This window comes from Anomaloglossus baeobatrachus, chromosome 3, assembly GCF_048569485.1.
Source record: "Anomaloglossus baeobatrachus isolate aAnoBae1 chromosome 3, aAnoBae1.hap1, whole genome shotgun sequence".
Taxonomy (NCBI): domain Eukaryota; kingdom Metazoa; phylum Chordata; class Amphibia; order Anura; family Aromobatidae; genus Anomaloglossus; species Anomaloglossus baeobatrachus.
This window is the reverse complement of record NC_134355.1, coordinates 404877404-404900642: the sequence shown is the minus strand read 5'-3', so window position 1 is coordinate 404900642 and position 23239 is coordinate 404877404. Positions and strand designations below refer to the sequence as shown.

General features: G+C 44.4%; 1 protein-coding gene across 1 annotated transcript in view; it reads right to left on the bottom strand.

The window, feature by feature from the left end:
• Positions 1-23239, bottom strand: part of COL21A1 (collagen type XXI alpha 1 chain) — a 415279-nt gene that overhangs the window by 349195 nt on the left and 42845 nt on the right. Inside the window, exon 2 of the mRNA XM_075340296.1 lies at positions 17989-18540. Coding sequence (XP_075196411.1) covers positions 17989-18540 — 552 coding nt within the window. The remainder of the gene's footprint in view (positions 1-17988; positions 18541-23239) is intronic.

The window sequence follows — 23239 nt, the reverse complement described above, 5'->3', positions numbered from 1 at the left end:
AGGATGTAGCTCACTTGTATAATTTGTTAGATGTCCAGCTCATACACAGTGCAAGAAACCTGCTAATTTGCAGGTGACACTAGAAAGAGGGAGAAAACATCTTGGATCCTGGGAGACCCAAAATGCAATCCAGCATATGTGTGAGTAAACATTCCATATTTATTGATTAAAATTGGACAAAAACAAATCATGGAGTGTAGTGACATGTTGGGAATAATATGAAGTCTACGTGTTTTGAACATAATAATTCTTAATCATGGCAAGATATCCTGATATCATGATCTTTTACCATGATTAAGAACTATATTGTTCGAAACGCGTAGACTTCAACGTTTTCTCAATATCTCACTATAGTGTGGGATTTGTCTTTGTTCCATTTTAAATCAATAAAAAAGGAATATTTACTCACACATGTTGGATTGAATTTTGGAGTCTCCGAGGATCCCGGATGCTTTCTCACTCTTTCAAGTTTACAATCCATGTCTTTTGCTGTAAAATGCAACTATGAAAATGTCCGGAAAATACTACTAGAATAACTAAACTTTATATGGGGTTAATAAAAATCACTATAAGTAATGGCATCTGTGTACTGACTACTTTTTAACAAGAGTTTAAAGGGGTATTCCCATCTTCAAGATCGTATCCCAATATGTAGTAAGTATAATAACCACACATATAGTCAAAGATACTTAGTAAGTTAGTTGCTAGTGGTCATCATATATTAAAGTGAAGGGAAATTTGAAGTAGCAAATATATAAACAAACCCTTAAAATATCATTTTAATAATAAGCTTAAAACATCAAAAATACACACTATAAAACCTAAAGTGCACAGGTGGAGAAGGGAGGAGGGTAAAGGATAAAAAACCCTAAATATAAACCTCCCTCCTGTCCACTACCTCACGCGGGGGTTGGCACCCTAAAAACACGATGTGGCGCCCCCACTCACCGCCGGCTATCCTTAGCCTGCCCTAAGTCACCCTACCGGCAGGTATGAAAAGTGCTCAGAAACTAATAAAGTGCAAAAGTGCGGATAGCCAGTGAGGTATAAAAAGAGGATCATGTATATCAAATTGCCTCGTGCCCAAATTACCTCATATACAGAGATAGATGAGGTGGTTATGGCTTTTTTTAGAGGTTTAGGCGAAGATACGCCAAAAAGTGGAGGGGACCCTAATAACTGTCTCCTGACCACTCCCTACCTCAAGCGGGGGTCGGCACCCTAGAAATACGATAAAGTATGGCGCCCCCACACCACGGAGGCTACCCCTAAACGAGTCCCTAATGCACCCTGTCAGATAATATACATACAAATATAAAGTGCCTGTGCTGTGAACCTAAAGTGCAAAGTGATAAATGTATAATGATAAGAAAGCACTTATACTAGGATGCAATAATAATTTACAGCAGCATTTTAAACCAAAAAGTGCATGTGCTTAATCAAAATGCAGGGTACTGTAGAAAAGGGGGGGGGGTACTCATCACTGATCTATGAGGCAACCAAAGGCGAACATTGGATCATGTATCAGTGATGAGTACCCCCCCCCCTTTTCTACAGTACCCTGCATTTTGATTAAGCATATGCACTTTTTGGTTTAAAATTCTGCTGTAAATTATTATTGCATCCTAGTATAAGTGCCTTCTTATCGTTATACATTTATCACTTTGCACTTTAGGTTCACAGCACAGGCACTTTATATTTGTATGTATATTATCTGACAGGGTGCATTAGGGACTCATTTAGGGGTAGCCTCCGTGGTGTGGGGGCGCCATACTTTATCGTATTTCTAGGGTGCCGACCCCCGCTTGAGGTAGGGAGTGGTCAGGAGACAGTTATTAGGGTCCCCTCCACTTTTTGGCGTATCTTCGCCTAAACCTCTAAAAAAAGCCATACCCACCTCATCTATCTCTGTATATGAGGTAATTTGGGCACGAGGCAATTTGATATACATGATCCTCTTTTTATACCTCACTGGCTATCCGCACTTTTGCACTTTATTAGTTTCTGAGCACTTTTCATACCTGCCGATAGGGTGACTTAGGGCAGGCTAAGGATAGCCGGCGGTGAGTGGGGGCACCATATCGTGTTTTTAGGGTGCCAACCCCCGCGTGAGGTAGTGGACAGGAGGGAGGTTTATATTTAGGGTTTTTTATCCTTTACCCTCCTCCCTTCTCCACCTGTGCACTTTAGGTTTTATAGTGTGTATTTTTGATGTTTTAAGCTTATTATTAAAATGATATTTTAAGGGTTTGTTTATATATTTGCTAGTGGTCATCATAGCCATGGACACCTAATGTCCTGCAATGCCACGAACATCAGGTAAGCGACCTGGTGAATTAGAAGAACTTCACCACCTTTCCAGTTGAAGGTATTTGCTATTATTATTATTATTATTATTATTATTATTCCTACTATATATTCAAATAGGATATTGGAGATGGGAATAACCCTTTAAATACAATTTGCTAATTTTGAACACAACCACATTCCAAATCAAAGAGGGTGTTCACATTTATGCAATCACATTATTTTAATTTTGTTATTGCTATTTCCCCCCTCAAAATTAATTCATTTTGTTTATAAATGGATTTGTATAGATTATGGGTAGCATGAAATGTGGAAAAAGTTCTGAGTTTAATCTTATTGTTATGGGGTTTTTTCACACCAAAAATGTTATGTTTTAACAGGTGTATACCTTTTATATAAAGTATATATTGATGGCCTATCCGAAGAATAAGCCATTAATATCTGATAGGCTTAGTATGACACCCGGAACCACTGGGGATCAGTTGTGTCGCCCGGAAGTAATTAGTTGAGTGGATATGCAGTATCTTGCTGCATCCTAAGGATAGGTCATCAATATAAAGTAGACGACAACTCCTTCAAGAACTTTTTATCCCCATATTTATGAAATCTGCATTTATATTTTAGCATCAAACATGCATTTAAGAAAACATTATTAAATAAGTGACATTATTGCCATCACATCAAGCACATTCCGGTAAACCAAGCCAGGTTGTGCAATATACCTTTAGGGATCACACTGTCGCGATACACTGCTTTCGAAAAAGGTGGATCTGGATATCCTATTAAGTTAAGAAAAAGGCAAACAGAATACATTGTTCACTAAATAAAGATTAAAACCTTAAAAGTGAATAACGTGTATCTATTATTCGAAATTTATTACATGCTATACTCCCATAGATGTCCTGTAGTTCCATTAGGGTCCATATCCTGAAAGAAACACTGATGGCTCAAAAGACTATTCACAAAAACTGACTTCAGCAACCAGAGTTCAGCCACCTGATGGCATTCACAGAGTTTGGGTTCAATTTAAAGGGGTTATCTGGCATAATCCATTAAGAACATAGAGCCATTTTTAATCCATGGGTTATCTGTTTAATGCGAAACAAGGCAAATACTTTAACATGAAAGCACTCTTTAAAGGGAATCTGTCACCACTTTGACCTTTTTAAACTGTCAATATGGGCATATAGGTTATAGAATGATTAAAAAATCTATACCAGTCTGTCCCATATCAGATGCCTTGTGGTTGAAATATCATTTTTTATCACTTTATGTAAATAAGCTCTTCCAGGCTATGGGGCGGATGCTGCCTGTAAAATAACTCCGCCTCCAGAGATTACTTTAAATAAAGGGGGTGTTACTAGTGTGATGTGTGATGGCCATTCTCTGCTCTCATTGCAGAGCTGTGCGTGATTATATCTGACTCTTCTGCAGGTTTCTCTCGGCTTTAGCCTCCATCTCACAGGCAGACAAATATTGTTGCAATGAAGCAGAGCTTAGAGAGCTGCAAAAAATGTGTTTGCAAGAAGTCAAATTTCATTTTTTGTGTTCTGTGTCAGATACTTGTCTCACACTGGTAACGCCCTTTTTACTTCTAATAGGCTCTGGAGGCGGAGTTATCTTCTAGGCAACATCCGCCCCATAGCCTGGAAGAGTTCATTTATATGAAGTGATAAAAGATTATTTATCCACAACAAGGAATTTGATATGAGGCAGACAGGTATGACTTTTTTCAGCATTCTATAACCTGTATGCCCATATAAACAGTTTAAAAAGGTCAAAGTGGTGACAGATTTCCTTTAAAGCTGATCTTTACTCCTGCAAAGAAATGAGGATCCATAAATAGGGAATGCATCTTTTAACTCAGATAAACTCTTCAAACCAAATATATTTGAGTTACTTTAAGTTATGAACTACAACCATGAAAATTGCAAAATAGTCTGCTAATACCTAGAAAAGTTCCAGTTACAATGTTGATTCAATAGATATTTTTAGAAGTTCAGATAGTTCTTCAGGTACCTTGAAGGAGTCCTGCTTGAAATGTCATTAATTTCAAAAAGTCAATAATTTCCAAAAATATTTAATGTTTTTCTAATTTAAAATAGTATGTCACAAACAAAATGCACTTTAAATGAGCTACATAGTGATCTAGAAAGCTTATTAAGATCACACAAGCATTATTGTTATATAAATTATGATGGATTTGTCTGGGGTGCTTGGCCACACTTTGTCCTGCCAGAGGCCCTCTGCTCACATTTCAGAAATTTGGTGGAGCTAGCACGATTGCAGCTGTTTGACCACCTTGATGGCACTGTTAGTAGTGTCTGCAGCATTTACACAGTTAACACACAGCCCTCACATGGTTGGCGCTCAAGAATATGACGGTGTAAAAACAAATGACTTTTAGTAATTATAGTAAATAGCTTCTGTGGGGGTTCTATCTGAATCCCATTTATAAGATACACTGTATTTAGAAGGAAACCCCAATGTACAGTAAGTGCTCAGCATAGAGCACAATATAAATGGGATCAGAGCCTTAAAAGTGATCAAAAAATGTTAAGCAGCCACTAATAGTCTGGATGGAAACACTAACTAATGTCGCAAAAAATAAGCCCCCACTCAGGTCCATCATGTGTTAATGGAAAAATGAGGGGGTTCCATGCTACAAGTAGCTCATCTGGAAAACGGAATCTGGCTCCCTAAAGTCAATCCAGCACATCCGAACTCTCAAAGTCAAATGTGACTCCTTCCTTTCTGAGCCCCACAGTATGCCTGAGCCACAGTTAGCGCCAATATGTGTGTCATCATTGTAGCAGGAAGAACCAATCCAGAAGCACAAACTGGGCACAATGTATTTTGCAAAAAAAATGGCAAATCTGCAATTTGCAACATCAATTGCGAGCTGCTTTCTGAAAAACACCTGTAGGGTAAGAACAGTCACTACACTGATATATGAACTTTCTGAGGAATGTACTTTCCAAAATGGGTCACTTATGGGTTTTTACTTTATCTTCACCTAGGCAAATAGTTCCTGCATACTAGTCTATCAAAATCTGTACTCCAAAAGTCAACTAGCTGTCCTTCCCCTCCGAGCCCTGCTGTGGGCTCAAACTGTAGACTACATATGGGGAATTGCTACATTCAGGAGAAATTGTATAACACACTGTGGTTTATTTTTACTCTCAATATTTTATTTTAATTAGGCATAACAATAGAAAATAGACCACCCAATTTGTTATACAATTTCGTCTCAACCATAGTTAGAAACACTTCTACTTGGACCAAAAATAACAACACAAAAGACCGTATTTTGGAAGCTATACCCCTGACTAAATTCATCTGGGGTACTAGTAAGCATTTTGACAATACAGGTGTCTCACAGAATTTATAGTATTCGGCCACAAAAGTAAAAAAAAAAATCTTAATTTTTCCACTAAGATTTTAATATACTACAGGGCTCCTCATTTCATCATGGAAAAATAATCTGTAATATCAGTTTAGTATCATGTAATTCCCTTTTTTATTTCATGTATTCATTTTTATATATTCTGCATCACACTCACTGACCGTCATTTCCATTGGTGCTAATGCTATTTCTACCAAAAGACTTGAACACAGATTTTATCTCCTGATTTCCTTCTGCAAACTGGTGGCCAACCTCATTTCAACATCTACTTATGAAACCTTCTCTGGTAGCTCAGACTTCCATACACAGAAACCCAGAGGATCCACTACCTTGGTAGCTCTTGTAACACCAGAATCTCATCTAACACTTAAATAGGTTGAACAGGTTTGGCACTAATGTCTGCAGTCAATCTACATTGCTACAGATTTGTGAATCCTCATGGTTGCACATTGCATGCTCTCAGGATTCTCCGATGCCGGCGGCTAGGCCAGGTGGTCATGCGACTGCAAGTATGTGATATGCATACTTATGGCCATACTCTGACTAGATGTGAGTGGCCTTGTTCAATTCATTTGTATTGAGCAAGGCTGCACACATCTAATTACAACGTAGCCAGAAGTATACATACCCTGTAGAATATGAGTACTGACGGGCAGGGTCCCCTCTATTCCTGGAGCAGTCGGTGACTTTTATTGTTCATGAGTATTGTACTTGTTTTAATTATGTATACCCCCTTTCACATGTAAAACACCATGGAATAAATGGTGCTATAATAATAAATAATAACAATATTGTATATGCTACCATGGAGAATACTGACAGTACAATATACATGCTGTGAAGATACACAAGCCTGCAGCCACGTAGAGTGACAAAAGATGTTCATGCCAAAACTAGAAAACCTCTTTAATATTCTAGTTCCTACATATAATTCCTTATGCAATTAATTCCCTAATCTGTCCTCACAAAGAAAATCTACTCATTAGTCAAGAACTAGGCTGAGATCAGAATAGGAGCCATGATAAAACGTAGGAGGATTTTAACTGGTTTGTTCTACATAAGATAGATAATCAAGGGTATTCCCTCCTTTTTGTATTAGAGCAATGGGTCATAAAAACAAACCTCAGAGAGTTTCTGAATCAATTAGCAATAGCGATTGAATGAACCAAGAAATCTCTGAAGAGCATGGTAATTCACCAGTTGTTCAGGACTGCATGAACTTTCTCTCGATTCAGGCAATGACTACATTAAAAAATGTAGACATGTAAAAATAGTTTATGTCTGACCAATACCGATTTTCAAGTACAATAAAGGGCCCAAGCAATTTTCAATTTGTAATAATCTTTAAAGGCATGTCACAACAAATTTATCAAAGAAAATGATCCACCTGCCTAACAAATTTGGCTCCTACTGCTTCTCTGTTAGTTCAGGAAAATCTCAGTTCTCAGAAAACCTCAACTCCCTTTGTGTTACAATGTTATATGGAATAAAAACTTCAAAATGTCAAGAATGTTTTATGTATAATCCTGACATTGCCAAATATATTCTGAAAATCTCTAAGAAATATCTTGTAAAGAAATATTTGGCATTAACTGTTGGAACTAGACATCTCTGTCCCGTTTAGGCTTTTGGCTTATGGTAGGGGAAATACTGTTCTTTCAATTCAAATAAAATATGTTTTTGTGAAATATGATGACAAATGCCATATGACAAATGCAAATAAATATGTAAAGAAAATAGGTTCAAGTGTTAATACTTCTGACAGCAAAGCTCTGTGACTTTTATAGTAAAAAACTAGTACATACTACTAGAAAAGTAAATATTGGATAAGACCATTAACGCAATGCACAATTCCATAATCTTTGCTGTCAATAGGTTGATGTCTTGGAGGTATTCTGATGTTACACAGAACAACTGCTAGGCAGATACTTCAACTTTATTTTGCGGTTCAAAGGAATGAATGATCAGATAAACATTGACCTAACTCTTTATTTTCTTTCATGCACAAAGCTAAGTAGAACTATTAATGGCCCTTTAAATGGATTGCCAGTAAACAAGGCTAAATACATGTCATTTTGGTTCTCTACAGTCACAAATCCAAAAAGTTAAGTTAAAATGAATATCAGTAATTAAAAGGAAGTAAGGAGCCAGCCGCAACTCTCACTTGCTCATGATTACTTATACATTCGAAGGCGGGAACAGTGGAGCCAGCTTTGATTGGACATGGGGCTTTCATGACACAACATCCTCTTTTGAGCTCTGGGAGAGCGAGTGTTGGCACCAAAGAAAGGCACCAGCAAAGGAGGTGAGTATCAGTATTTATTTTAAGGAGGGCAAATATTTGGAATCAGAATGGGTTGTTCAAGCATCAGACAACCCTTCTAATTATAGCTGTGGAAGAATAATGTCAAAACACATAATGCACCTCTGCTTGCTATGTGGCGCCCCTGACCTGGTCAGGCACCACTGAGTACTGCACCCATGCTGGGGACAGTACAATACAGGTAATCCAGAAGGCTGACAGGGGTGTGGAACACAGGCGCATAGTGATCAGGCCTCACACATGTACCCATGAGAGGACCCCTGGGGATCCCAGGAGGGGGCAAGCTTTCACCTTCACTGGAATAGTGGAGGGGGTAGAGCCTCCATCTCCTCTCAAGGGGTGTGGTAAGAGAGTCTGGTTGCTAGGTGGCGTAGGCAAGAACAGGAGGGGCAGTGAGTCAGTTAGGGCACAACTCCAGAGGGCTCAGTGAGGAGCAGACCTGTGGGGCTGATGCTGTCTAACAGCGCCCGCGCAGTGGCTACAGACGGGGGAGAACGGTCAACTAGAAGTGCTGCCTGAAAGCCAGCTTCAGCTAGAGAGTGCACGGAGTGGGAAGTACGGAGACTTCTAGAGAGCACCAGGCCCAACCGGGCGGCAGATCCCGAAGCGAGGATAGATTCACCTTTCCCTGCTAAACCTGCCGGTGTGGGGCTCTTACAGCCCACACCACAACAACCAAAAGCCGCAGCCACGTAACCGCAAGTAGGGCCCATAGGTCACAGGAGGCAAGAGGCTGGAGTGGCCTGGCCCGGGGAACAAGCACACGGCAACACAAGAAGGGGAGAGAGGCTTGGAGCATCTTCCCTGGGTGACCCCCATAGGGACTCAAAGTCGGGGTCACCCCAAACCACCAAGGGCTAAGGAAGGCGAGTTTGTAGTCACCCTCATACAGTCAGCCGGAAGGATACCTGGTTCCCACCTGGTTCATCCCAGCTACGCCCGGGTTACTCACCCTGCCACCTGAAGTGAGTAAAAACCCTGAAAGACACTCTGCCTGTGTGTGGTCATTCTGCGACTTGTGGTACTACAGCTTTACAAAGGGCCCTGGGGCTTGCCTCACTCTCAGGAGGCTACTACACCCGACTGCACCCACCATCAGCCCCAGGCGTCCTCTAACCTGCAGTGGCGGTCCCCTCTGACCGCAAATACTGAGAGTGGCGTCACGATCAAAAACTGAAGATTCCCTACCTGTGACCAGAACCAGCTACGTGGAGTCCCTGAAGGTATGCACTGATACAACACCGGCGGGGCTTCACATCTGGCGTCACGAACAGGATAAGGACTAGACCTGTTCAGACAGGTGACCATGTGCCTAGGCGGTCCGCTTGAAAAATTGGAAGCGCCGCCATATTGCCACCATGAAAAGCGCGCTGAAAAACAACAGCAGCCCGCGCTGGAAGAAGTTACCGCCCACGAAGAGGTGTGGCTACCCAGAGATCCCCTGCAGAGTTCTGACCTTGCCAGCTATGAGAGTGGAAGCGTCGAGAGACGGCGGGAAGGAAAGGAAGCCACAAGCCTGCTGCTGGGAGAGGAGCTACTGAAAGAGGCAGAGCAGAAACTGGACAGCTTGTTACAGGAGGCAGCGAAGAGTCCACTGCTGGGAGACCGTGCAGAAGACGGCGCAGAAGAAATGGCGTCTGACCGCAGGAACCCAGAACCAGGCTCCGCTGCCTGGTGGTACCGAGAGCTGGCCCAGTTTTGCAACCGGCTGGAGACCCGGGTCGTGGAGCAGATTCGGGAGGAACGGATGGAACTGCAGGAGCTGACCGCGGCGGTTCGGGCCTATGAAGGGAGAGCTGCATGCCGGGTGTCAGGCGGGACGGCGACGACGCAGACCCCAGTGCTACCAACAACGGGTGAGTCGAATGATGCCCCGGCCCGCGCAAGTGCCCCGACTCCTGCTGCCACGTCCGCGGCCCCTGAAGAGGCGTCCGGTGCGGCGACGCTGAAGCAGGCCGCAGCCACGCCAGGTGCGGCCCGCCAAGCCCCGGCCGCCGCAGCGATGCCCTGCTCGGCCCGCCAAGACCAGGCCGCCGCAGCGATGCCCTGCCCGGCCCGCACAGACCAGGCCGCCGCCATACAGGGCGCGGCCCGCCAAGACCAGGCCGCCGCAGCGATGCCCTGCCCGGCCCGCACAGACCAGGCCGCCGCCATACAGGGCGCGGCCCGCCAAGCCCAGACTGCTGCAGCGACGTCCAGCCCAGCCTGTACCGAACCCCCTGCAACAGCGACACTGATCCAGGCCGCCGCCATGATAGGCGCGGCCCGCCAAGACCAGGCCGTCGCAGCGATGCCCTGCCCGGCCCGCACAGACCAGGCCGCCGCCATGATAGGCGCGGCCCGCCAAGACCAGGCCGCCGCCATACAGGGCGCGGCCCGCCAAGACCAGGCCGCCGCCATACAGGGCGCGGCCCGCCAAGACCAGGCCGCCGCCATGCCAGGCGCGGCCCGCCAAGGAAAGACTACCTCAGCATTTACCCCGGCCTGTAAGGCCAGAGCTGACACTGCTCCCCAGTCCCCGGAGGTCTCTGATAGGAAGCCCACGCTGGAGGAAGAATACTGGCAGATGAGGGCCGACATGGAGGCCAAGTTTCCCCAGTGGTTGGTGGATCTGTACCTGCGGCCCCCATGCACCCCTGAGGAGATTCAGATAACCCCTGCAGCTACACCAGAGAGTCCCCCGCCTGGGCCAGCAGGAGAAAGTCCATCCCCAGTCCTGCCATCAGAGGAGTGCCAGGAAGAACTAAGGGGGAGAGGAGGCCAGGAGGCAGAAGGGCTAACTCCGACGCCAGCCGCAGCAGACTCCTACTCAGAGCCGGAGATGCTGCCCTACTCCCGCTGGGACGAGGAGGACCTGACCCCCTCTGCAGAAGAAGAGCTACCTAAAAGTCTCACCTGGGAGTTTGCAAGCTGTACCACAGGCATGGATCCAGCCCGCAAGACACGGCGCAGAAGAACACAGTTTGCTCCAGCACCACAGTCTCCTGAACAGAGAGCAGTCACCGCCAGAGACCTAAAGGAGAAGCGTTTGTTGAGAGAGTCCAAAGCCCAGGCTAGAGGACCCCTGTGTTATGGCATAGTGGAAGATTTCAACTTGAAAAGTGGTTATGGCTTCATTGTAGCACCAGGAATAAAAGAAGGGATATTTGTAAACCGCAGAGATGTGAACGCTCATCTGCCAAGAGGACACCCTTGCAGAAATCTAAAGATGGGAGATTCCGTTCAGTTCACCCTGCATCAAGGCGAAAGAGGATTGTATGCCCTGGACGTAACGCTATGTCCCAACAAACCCTACAGCCATCCCATGCCACAAGAAAGACAAGAAAGACAAGAAAGACAAGAAAGACAAGAAAGACAAGAAAGACAAGAAAGACAAGAAAGACAAGATAGAGATAAAGAACCAGATGTAGAAACAGATGAAGACCAAGAACGGAAAGATAAAGATCCTACAGATGAAGACAGAGACAAAGAGCAAGAAAGTCACAGGTGCCAGTGCCCAACGTGCCCTCGCCCTAGTGAAAAAGAGGAGTAAAGTAAAGTACAGAAAAGAAGTACAGAAGTTAAAGTTTTGAAAGTTTTGTTTGCAACGTTTAAGAAATGCGCCCACAAAAACTATTGTGAGAAACAAACTTAAGGCTATGAACTTGCTATAGCCACAAACTCTCGCAGTGTAAATAGTTACACCAGTGGCACCACCACCAGGGCCAGCCTGTTTAGGGGCTTGGCTCGTCTGCAACCAGGGGGGCCCGTCCGTAGAAAAGGGCCTTGGCTCACCTGCGACCAGAGAGCACGCCTGTTTATGGGGCCTTGGCTCACCACCACAAAGAGGGTACCTGGTCAGCACCAACTGTGGAGGCCGCCTCTGAATCCTGCCAGAAGAGGCTGACGGCGCGGATCCACCAGGCCAGGTATACCCTGAAGACCACCAGACCATGAAAGCCGCCTCTACATCCTGCCAGAAGTGGCTGAAGTCGCGGCCAACGTGAAAGGGTTTTGGGTGGGTTAACGGACTTGTGGGTGGAGGGAGGTGATGTCTGATACCTGGTGCTTTAAAAATGTTTTACATGTTTTAATGTTTTATGCATTTTAAAATGTTGTCTTGCAGCCCGAGGACGTGCTGGTGATAACTAAGGGGGAATGTGGCGCCCCTGACCTGGTCAGGCACCACTGAGTACTGCACCCATGCTGGGGACAGTACAATACAGGTAATCCAGAAGGCTGACAGGGGTGTGGAACACAGGCGCATAGTGATCAGGCCTCACACATGTACCCATGAGAGGACCCCTGGGGATCCCAGGAGGGGGCAAGCTTTCACCTTCACTGGAATAGTGGAGGGGGTAGAGCCTCCATCTCCTCTCAAGGGGTGTGGTAAGAGAGTCTGGTTGCTAGGTGGCGTAGGCAAGAACAGGAGGGGCAGTGAGTCAGTTAGGGCACAACTCCAGAGGGCTCAGTGAGGAGCAGACCTGTGGGGCTGATGCTGTCTAACAGCGCCCGCGCAGTGGCTACAGACGGGGGAGAACGGTCAACTAGAAGTGCTGCCTGAAAGCCAGCTTCAGCTAGAGAGTGCACGGAGTGGGAAGTACGGAGACTTCTAGAGAGCACCAGGCCCAACCGGGCGGCAGATCCCGAAGCGAGGATAGATTCACCTTTCCCTGCTAAACCTGCCGGTGTGGGGCTCTTACAGCCCACACCACAACAACCAAAAGCCGCAGCCACGTAACCGCAAGTAGGGCCCATAGGTCACAGGAGGCAAGAGGCTGGAGTGGCCTGGCCCGGGGAACAAGCACACGGCAACACAAGAAGGGGAGAGAGGCTTGGAGCATCTTCCCTGGGTGACCCCCATAGGGACTCAAAGTCGGGGTCACCCCAAACCACCAAGGGCTAAGGAAGGCGAGTTTGTAGTCACCCTCATACAGTCAGCCGGAAGGATACCTGGTTCCCACCTGGTTCATCCCAGCTACGCCCGGGTTACTCACCCTGCCACCTGAAGTGAGTAAAAACCCTGAAAGACACTCTGCCTGTGTGTGGTCATTCTGCGACTTGTGGTACTACAGCTTTACAAAGGGCCCTGGGGCTTGCCTCACTCTCAGGAGGCTACTACACCCGACTGCACCCACCATCAGCCCCAGGCGTCCTCTAACCTGCAGTGGCGGTCCCCTCTGACCGCAAATACTGAGAGTGGCGTCACGATCAAAAACTGAAGATTCCCTACCTGTGACCAGAACCAGCTACGTGGAGTCCCTGAAGGTATGCACTGATACAACACCGGCGGGGCTTCACAGCTACATACGAGCTATATATGGCAAATGATCAAATAGTCTTTTTTTACCTCGGTTCACCACTGAGAGCACACACACTTTGCATATGAGCATCAGTGCCGGAATATGAAGTAATGAAAGATAATGACCATATATGATGGAGCATGTTATCATCTATGTCATGTAGGTTTACGGGTCCATTTCAGAAGAGATTGCACTTTGTCATGTATAATCTACCTAAGTGTTGTTGTAGAATAGATACACCCCTTTGCGGAACATGAAAAAAGTTCATAGTGTTAGATGCTCAATTTGATTAGAGCCAAATTAAGGAATGTTTAAACACGTACATGAAAAAAATGATAGCAGTATCATCAGTGTTTTGGATCAGTTAATATGGTCTTTGTGTCTATTTTCTCTGTATCAATTGTGTTTTTCACGGATACAGTAAATAAATAATCTACAATGTCTCCTCTATCCCCTTAAATGTTATATACATAAAGCACATGAATGTCATCCATGTGCTGTTTGTGTTTTTCACTGACTCATGGGGTTGTGTTGGCTTTTTTCATCCGTAAGCTGAAAAAAAAGGACAATTCCTTGAGTTGTGCTCGGACACACAGCCCATGAAAGAACACCGACATGAAAACAGCACTATAGATTAAAATGGGTTCATATCGTATCAGTGAAAAAAACGGATACAACACATATATGCAACACTGACGTTTGAGTGAGGCCTTATAAATCTGTAGCCTGACTCCCATCACTGGCAGCTGCAACCAAGTGGAGAATCACTAGAGAGGTGGCCATGTAACAGAAATAGGCAACTATACTTGGTCAACTCCCATAAAATTAAACAGAGACAGAGCAGTGGACATGCCTGGCCACCTCTCCATTCATGTCACTATTTTTTTTTCCTTTGTGTTTCCCTTATGGAGACATGTGCAATTTCCAGAGATGGGACCTGCATTTGTCAGACATTTATGTGCCTAGGATCAGAACATCTATTTAAAGAATTTTCTGCTAATATTGTGGTTCTAGATCACATACGGCACCTTCAGAGGTCTTGTGAAATCCATGTCCTGAGGGGTCAGAGATGTCTTGGCAGTACAGAGAAGGTATACACAGTATTAGGCAGATGGTTTTAATGTAATGGCTGATCAGTGTACTTTTTCGAAGGTAAACATGTATTTCATGATAATTTAGTTCATATGTTCAGCAAATTTCAACCTTAGAGAAAAGTCATCTTGTTATAGTTTCCGACAGGGTCAAAAATTCTGACAGATGATGTAATCTTTTCGTTGACTTTGGTACATGGTGAACTATTTGCAGAAACATTAGATTACTATGTAACATCTTTTCTGCTTTTTGATGTGTTTAGTCTGCAGTATGTAATCTAGTTATTATATTAATTACTGCAGACAAATCACACTTACATCATTAATATAGCAAGTCACATGGATAAAAAAGTCAGCTAGTTGTCGGATATTTGTCTGTTTAAATGGCACAAAGGTTCATGGCACTGCTGTATATTTATTGCCCGTTTGTAAATGTGTAGGTGAATTTGGAATACGTTGCCTTGCTTGTAATTTACAAAAAATCAGTGTCAAATGTTAATACTGAACATAGGCAACATTTTTTTAATCTACGAAGCCTCTTTCATCATTTTGGCTCACCCAGTGTAGTACAGAAAAAGTGATGACAAAATTATATAAACTGATTTGTGTCCACTGGCATCATTTATGATGGACAGTGTTTACTAGATTGGACAGACATTGCATGCAGCATTTCCCTGTTTAGCTAAGGACACTGTCATCAATGTTGGTGTATAATATATATAGTATCATATATATAACAAACTAGTGTAAGAGGGTGATAGGCCCATGTGCCCCGCCCTGAAGACACCGATCATCATTACAGAATAATAATGTGAATTCCGTTTATGCATATAATGTGGTTATGTTTAATCTATGAACATGGCCATCACTGGGTTTTAGAAAAACTCTTGTAGGTGTTAAGGTGTTGCCTAGCGACAAGAACAGTGAGACAGCAATCAGATAAGGGCTGTGGAGAGTTCAGAGTGGGAGGAGCCAGCTAAAGGGTACAGCTGGGCCTGATCTAAGCATGAGTTAAGTTACATGTGAAGTGGAGAGTACAAGTGGAAAAGTAATGCAAGCTTGTACTGTGCTCGCCAGCTAGATACCTGAGGCCAAGGAAAGTGGGTGCATGTGGCCAATGTACGTGGGAAGAACTTCAGCGTAAGATGGGACAACGGATAATCCTTATTCCGCCCTAAGGAGTCCAAAGACCGAACCTTAGTATCCTAACTAGTGACTGACTATATCGATACTAGTCTGAGAGTGAAGATCTTGGGCAAACAGGTCAACATGTAACCTCCAGCAGATGAGCTTTGTCACAAGGTGGTAGAAACCGTTAGTAGTAGAGGGTCCCTGTGGGTGGGATGCGACTATGGCCATATGGTACTCCATGACTTTTTTTATTAAATTCTTGTATGTTGTTCAAAAAATAGTTTTTGCTATTAGGTTTCATTACAAATTTTGCACCATTTTGCTTTAAAGGCACATTCAACTTTAACGTAGCCTGTGGCTATATATAATCTGAGAGGAGCTCAGAAAAGACAGATAAAAAAGAGAGTTGAAAACTTTCCAGCTAGACTAACAGAACAAGCTTACTGACAGGTTCCCCTACTTGTTAGGGCAACTTTTCTCACACAGTGACCAGCACTTGTGTCCGTAAAATGACTTCTGGTGGAGGAGCATGTGACCAGAGCAGTCCATCAGCCTCCTCCAATTGTACTACATGAGAAGTGCTGGTCAGATTATGAGAATTAATGTGGATATATTACTATGACGTTACTTGTGTTGCATTCCCACATTATTTATTAGTTGGATCAGAGCCGATAAGGTAACACAACTGATAAAAAAAAATTTGGATTTTGTTCCCCTGGCAGGTGTCTAAAGCTGGACAGAAAACATTGCAGGTCACTAGTGATGAGCAGATATTTGAAATTAAAATTTGCTGATTTTGCCGATTTTGCCCCCAAAATTAGTTTGTTGGCCAGGAGCACTTTGGTGAGTGTTAATACAATGTCAAGGAGGACAGATAACAGCAATGAGCTTAGAGAAGCAATCCTTGCCACACATCAATCTTGGAAGGGTTATAAATAGAGATTAGCGATTTTTTTCATAAACATACTGATAGGGAATTTAGATTGTGAGCCCCAATGGAGACAGTGTTGCTGATGTATGTAAAACGCTGTGGAATTAATAGCGCTATATAAATGAAAACATATTATTATTGTTATTATTATTTTCAAATTCAAATTTGCCAACCAACAAATTATTCCAAAAAATTAGTTTTTAAACAAATATATTCTCACTAATCTCAATACTAAAAAGTTTGTAATTGCTGAGAAAATACATGTGGGGGAGAGGACAGTGAGACGTTTGATGAATATAGGAGCTTACACTTTACTGAAAAGGGAAAGGACACCACTGATTATAAGAGACAGGTGAGAGAAACAAAGAACCCCCCAGATCATAAGATCTTACAGTCTACAGAAGGGTATGTGCGCATGTTAAGTGTTTGCTGTGTTTTTGTTGAGTTTTTCTATGGAGTTTTTTCACAAAAACTGAAGCATTTCCTAATACCAACAAAGTGAATGAGATTCCTGAAGTCTCATGCACACATTGCTTATTTTTTCTTTGCAGATTTTAGGCAGTTTCATGTTTTAAGTGAATTCTTTCAACATTTTTGCAGATTTTTTCACACACCCTAATGCATGGGAAAAAAATGTAAGTAAAAAATGCATCAAAACCACTTGTATTTCCACAGTTTTTTCTGCAAAGAAAAACATTTTTTGTGCAGAAATGTCTGCAGAAAATACTTAATGTGTGCCCAAAGAGAGAAAGAGAGAGAGGAACCCACCATAAGATCTTACCCTTTACAGAAGAAAGACACTTACCCAGTATGTCTCTGGAGATGTAAAATGACTCTGCCGTGCAGACTCTGCTCCCTGAGAACTGCTGATCTGTTATGGTCCAGGTATTGACCACCACTCTACAAGGTACAATAATCTGTACAATATCGCAGCTGCAGGACATTATGAGGAAGCCCAAGCAGCAAAGCAAAATGATATTACTCCACTTTCTGATGCTTCAGCAGTATGGGAAATGGTGCAGAGCAAGATTTTATGTTTCTATGTTCATGAACCCAAGCATTGATTCTCAAAATCTTCAAAGTTGTGTAATACCACAAATTTTGGGAAATTTGGCTCAAATTCGATACTATGAAAATTGATGGTCTCATATTTACAGGTCATGTTATCTACCTTGTCTACTAGTGTCTTCCAATGCAAACTGACCCAATGGGTAACAATGGGATCATTTTTGTCACTGACGAATGGAGGAATGAACATAAGTGAATGAGTAATAACTGCAAACTAACGGGAGAAAAAAGGAAAAAACATGAACTGTTCTTATGATGTTGAAAAGCATGAATACTCAGGCATATTGTTAATTTGACATACTGTATGTGACGTAGAATCCATTTCAGGGCTCTAGAATAAAAACATCATGTAGTGTAGTGATTTTTTCTTCTTACCAAATTTTCCTTCATGATTTCATTTTGAAACATGGAAATCTACATTCTTATTCAAACTCATAGAAATAAATTACCTTCACAGAGCTTTTGCTTCATTATTTCTCGTATTCTGGATATGGCAATGTAATCTTCCACATAAAACACATAAGTAGATGATGGTTTATTAGCTATTGCTTTAAGTTCACTTTCTTCAATTTCTGAGCCTACTCCAATAGCAAAAAGAGTAATTTTATTCCTTCTTGCTTCTTCTGCTATGTATTTGACATCATCTTGAGATTTTCCATCAGTTAAAACAATGGCGATTTTGGTTAGCGGTCTCAAAGATCTAGCAAAAAGATTGTCCACTGCAAATTGAATGGCATTTCCAGTGCGTGTATTCCCTCCCAAATATTCAATCGCTTCCATTCTTTTGATTAGGTCATCAATTGACTCATGGCGTCCAAGGGGAATTTCGAGAACAGGATAGTCACTATACTGCACCACTCCAACTTGAGTGAACTTTGGTCCAATATCAAAATTGCTTGTAATATTAACAACCCATTTTTTAAGTATTTCAAAATTTTCAGGACCCACACTCCATGATCCATCGAGTATGAAAACCAAGTCATTTGGTGCAGTTCTGCAACCTGTTTAAAGAGAAAATATGGTCATATTAAATGATGTACAGATTTTTACAAAATGTTGGATAACCAATCTATATATATATAATTGCCTTATTCTGTCTGTCTGTCTGTCTGTCTGTCTTGCTCCAAAATTGTGTCCTTACGGTGACACAAAGCTGATTGGCCGCTGGGCTCGCCATGGCCCCGCCCCCCCGCACAGATTGGCCGCTCTCCCAGGCTCCGCCCCTCACACAGATTGGCCGGCTGCTTGCCCAGGCTCCGCCCCCCACACGGATTGGCCTCTCGCCCCGGCACCCTGCACGCATTGGCAACTCGGCCACGCCCCGCCCCCTCACACAATTTACGCTCGCTCTGGTCCCGCCCCTTGCACGCATTCCCCGAACCGACACGGAGCCATGACTCCCAGGTGAGTACTGTACCCCCGGGAGCCCACATCAGCGTACGCCGCCAACCCAGCCAACACATACCCTCGCATTGCTGGGGTTGCCGCCGTATGCTGGTGTGGGCTCCCGTGCGAGCGGGGGACGGGATACGCTGGTAACCATGGTAGCATAGTTACCAGCGCATCAAGGTCCTGCAGCAGCGGAACATACACACGCACACACATAACAACACACACACAATCAGATCACACTCACTCTCACACACACATCACATCGCATCCACACACTCACAACATCCTGGTATATTGCTTGCTTCTCGGCGGCGATACTGTGGAGTGACCTTTCAGGACCTGCCGGAGGATCACATGGCCAGAAGCATGTGGTATCTCCGGATGTTGTGAGTGTGAGCGCGTATGTGCGATATCTTCAGTGTGTGTGTGAGTGTATGCGATCGGATGTGTGTGAGTGTGTTCAGATGTGTGAGTGTGTGTGTGTAAGTGTATGCGATCGGATCCGTGAGTGTCGGCAGAGGAGCATGGCGTGCTGGGGGAGTCTGGGAGAAGAGAGGCTGATCCTGGGGAAGGCTGGGAGGGGGAGACTGATGCTGGGGGAGGCTGGGAGGAGAGAGGCTGATGCTGGGGTAGGCTGATGCTGGGGTAGGGTGATGCTGGGGTAGGCTGATGCTGGGGGAGGCTGGGAGGGTGTAGGCTGATGCTGGGGGAGGCTGAGAGGAGAGAGGCTGATGCTGGGGGAGGCTGAGAGGAGAGAGGCTGATGCTCGGGGAGGCTGGGAGAACGGAGGCTGGGAGTAGAGAGGCTGATCCTGGGGAAGCCTGGGAGGGGGAGGCTGATGCTGGGGGAGGCTGGGAGGAGAGAGGCTGATGCTGGAGGAGGCTGGGAGGAGAGAGGCTGATGCGGGGGGAGGCTGGGAGGAGAGAGGCTGATGCTGGGGGAGGCTGGGAGGCGAGAGGCTGATGCTGGGGGATGCTGGGAGGGGGAGGCTGATGCTGGGGGAGGCTGGGAGGGGGGAGGCTGAGAGAAGAGAGGCTGATGCTGGGGGAGGCTGAGGCTGGGAGGAGAGAGGCTGATGCTGGGGACAGAGAGGCTGATGCTGGGGACAGAGAGGCTGATGCTGGGAGGAGAGAGGCTGATGCTGGGAGGAGAGAGGCTGATGGTGGGAGGAGAGAGGCTGATGCTGGGAGGAGAGAGGCTGATGCTGGGGGCAGAAAGGCTGATGCTGCTGCAGCATGGGGGATGGAGCACGTTTGGGAGTGCGCAGCATGGGGTATGGAGCACGTTTGGGACTGCGCAGCATGGCGGATGGAGCACGTTTGGGAGTGTGCAGCATGGTGGATGGAGCATGTTTGGGAGTGCGCAGCATGGCGGATGGAGCACGTTTGGGAGTGCGCAGCATGGCGGATGGAGCACGTTTGGGAGTGCGCAGCATGGCGGATGGACCACGTTTGGGAGTGCGCAGCATGGCGGATGGAGCACGTTTGGGAGTGCGCAGCATGGCGGATGGAGCATGTTTGGGAGTGCGCAGCATGGTGGATGGAGCACGATGGGGGGTGCGCAGCATGGGGGATGGAGCACGATGGGAGGTGCACACCTCCCCACAACACACACACACACACAACACACCACACACACACTGGGAACCACAAACACCGCCCTACAGACACCCACACACACAGACAATGCTGCACACACACAACACCCAACACACAAACACCGCGGCATACATAAATATACGCACATACCACGCAACACACACACATTGCACAAAACATACCTCCCCCCAAAACACACCACACCCACACAAACCGCGCAACACACACACACACAACGCTACAGACACACAGCGCTCCACAAACAATGCAACACACATACAACACCGCTCTCACCATAAGCCACACACAGACAACACCCAGAACATGTACAGCGCCCTACACAAACACTTGGTAACTACAGACAACAACATCTATATATATATATATAACAAAAATCATACATTAACTACACAATACGTAAATTCTAGAATACCCGATGCGTAGAATCGGGCCACCTTCTAGTTATTTAATAAGAGAGGAGGGGCTCATTCAAAATTCCCCTGTTCGCATGGCTTTTTCTGGGACATTCAATTTGCGGAGAAGTTATTCTCTTCAAATTTAAAGTCCCTTATTTTGGGTCTTTCCAGAGCATAATAATTGTAATGTGTAAAAAAATAATACAAATCTTTATACTCAGGGTTCACATCTCCAACCCCTCTGCTCCTCACCACCACACATCTAGTCCATATTGCATCTTTGGATTGACTTCCATAGCACTGAAATTCTCGGAGCCTCTGTCACTAGACTGATGCCTCCAGGTTTGCTAGCCCCTGGAGGGTTCTGGTCATGCATCCACAAAGGCTAAGTTGCACACTATTGCCGCGCACCATTACATCATGAGCTGTGACCTTTGCTGGTGCATGTGCTAAACCCACCTGGATGTAGAAAACTTGGATAACAGGATGGGTGGTGGTGAGCAGTCGAGGGTGGGGGAAGGGGAGAGGTTAGAACAAGGCTTTTTTTAATTTTGTAAGAGTTTGATGGCCTTTTCTGATTCAGTTGATTCAGAAAAATGGCGGCCGACGGCCACAATAATTTTGTATTTACATGGAAATGGGGATTTTTGTGAAATTCAAGTAAAATTCAATTCCACCTGAATCTTTTCACTCACCTCTATATATAACCCTTGAAATCTATGCTTGCCTTGAGAAGCAATCTGTAAGTTCACTTGATTAATATATGTCACTTGATGAGGAACATACCCTCAAATACCTAGATAAAAAACCTGTCATATGTGGTCCGAAATATCAATATGTATATGCGGTAGCTATAAATACAAGTTGATTCATTGCAGTATTTTGAAAATGTACATCTGAATACAAATGTATATTTTGTATTATTGATTGGTCCAATATAACTGACAAAAGATGTTTCTATTAAGGAAAAGAGAATGAAAGTGTCCATTTGACCAATGTTTTATCAACAAAAAAATGGCAGTCAATGTCTGGTAGCTTACAAATCTGTTCTACTTAAATAAGATGTTTCAACCAACCTTTAACGCAAACAACTTTAAAAGGACTGCTGCAGACATGTTATAGAGCCAGTAGGGCATTGGTAAAGACCTGAGTGTACAGCAATTTTCTACAAATAGAAAAAATCAGGATTGTTGCTATTTTCCCTAGGAGTGTAAATCAGTCCAAGAGCACAATGAAAATTCAGAAAAAGGGAAGAAAGAACACAATTAACAGACCTCCTGGATATTGTAGAAACTGTGAAAACCTACGGTCATTTATCCACTGTAAGAAACATATTGAATAACAATGGTTTTGGAATGGAAGCCTTTGCTGTCGAGAAAAACCTACAGAGCAACACTAAAGACCAACCCTCAAGCAACACCAAAACAACATCATTTCATCTGTAAAGGATTGTAGAGGGAACACTTATTTAGAGCAGCTATTCTGGGGAATGAATTAGTTCAATTCAAAAATGTAAGGCCAGCAGTCTATGATCTTAATCTGAAGGTACTTTGGTTAATGCAAAAAGACAATGACCCAAAGCGTACAGTTATGGGGGACTGTTTATTATGGAGTTCTGTCAACTCTTAAGAGCACTTCCACAGATATTCGTGGGGCTAGCCACTCCACTAATCAAGTCCCAAAGAATGCCTGTTTTGGGTCCTCAAAGTAGCTGCTGGCTGGTGGATCCAGTTGGCATTAGACTGGTTGCAAAGTCATGTGAAAACCTGAGGAACAAGGGGAAATCATTAGACATCAAAGAAGTCAGGAATATAGCTGGGGTCATAATAAGGAGAGAAGGGCCAGAATTCAACCAGTAAAAAACAGAGCTTATTCAATAGAGAGTCAAAAGAAGATAACAGTCCCAAGATTAGACAGAAGGGGTAGTAAAAACAAGCTGGGATAGGAATCAATAATAACGCACCAGACTCAGTATGAAAACCTGTACTTGGCATTGGACAGAAAGTTCTTTAGTCTTCACGGCAGTGTTTGGGTTTCAATCATGGGGGTAGCATCAGCACAGGTTCAGTCACTATGTATCAATAGCGGCGGTTGTAACACTGTCCCCCACACTGACTGACAGCTTCCTCTATTGATGAACGGCTGTCAGTCTCTGCAGGGAGGCACAGTTATAGCCTCCGCATTTGATACACAGAGGCATGACTAAACCCATACCGGTGCCACCCCAATGACTGATACCCAAATGCTGCCAGGGTAAAAAGGTAATTTCCATGTGTAGGTGCCATGCAGGTACC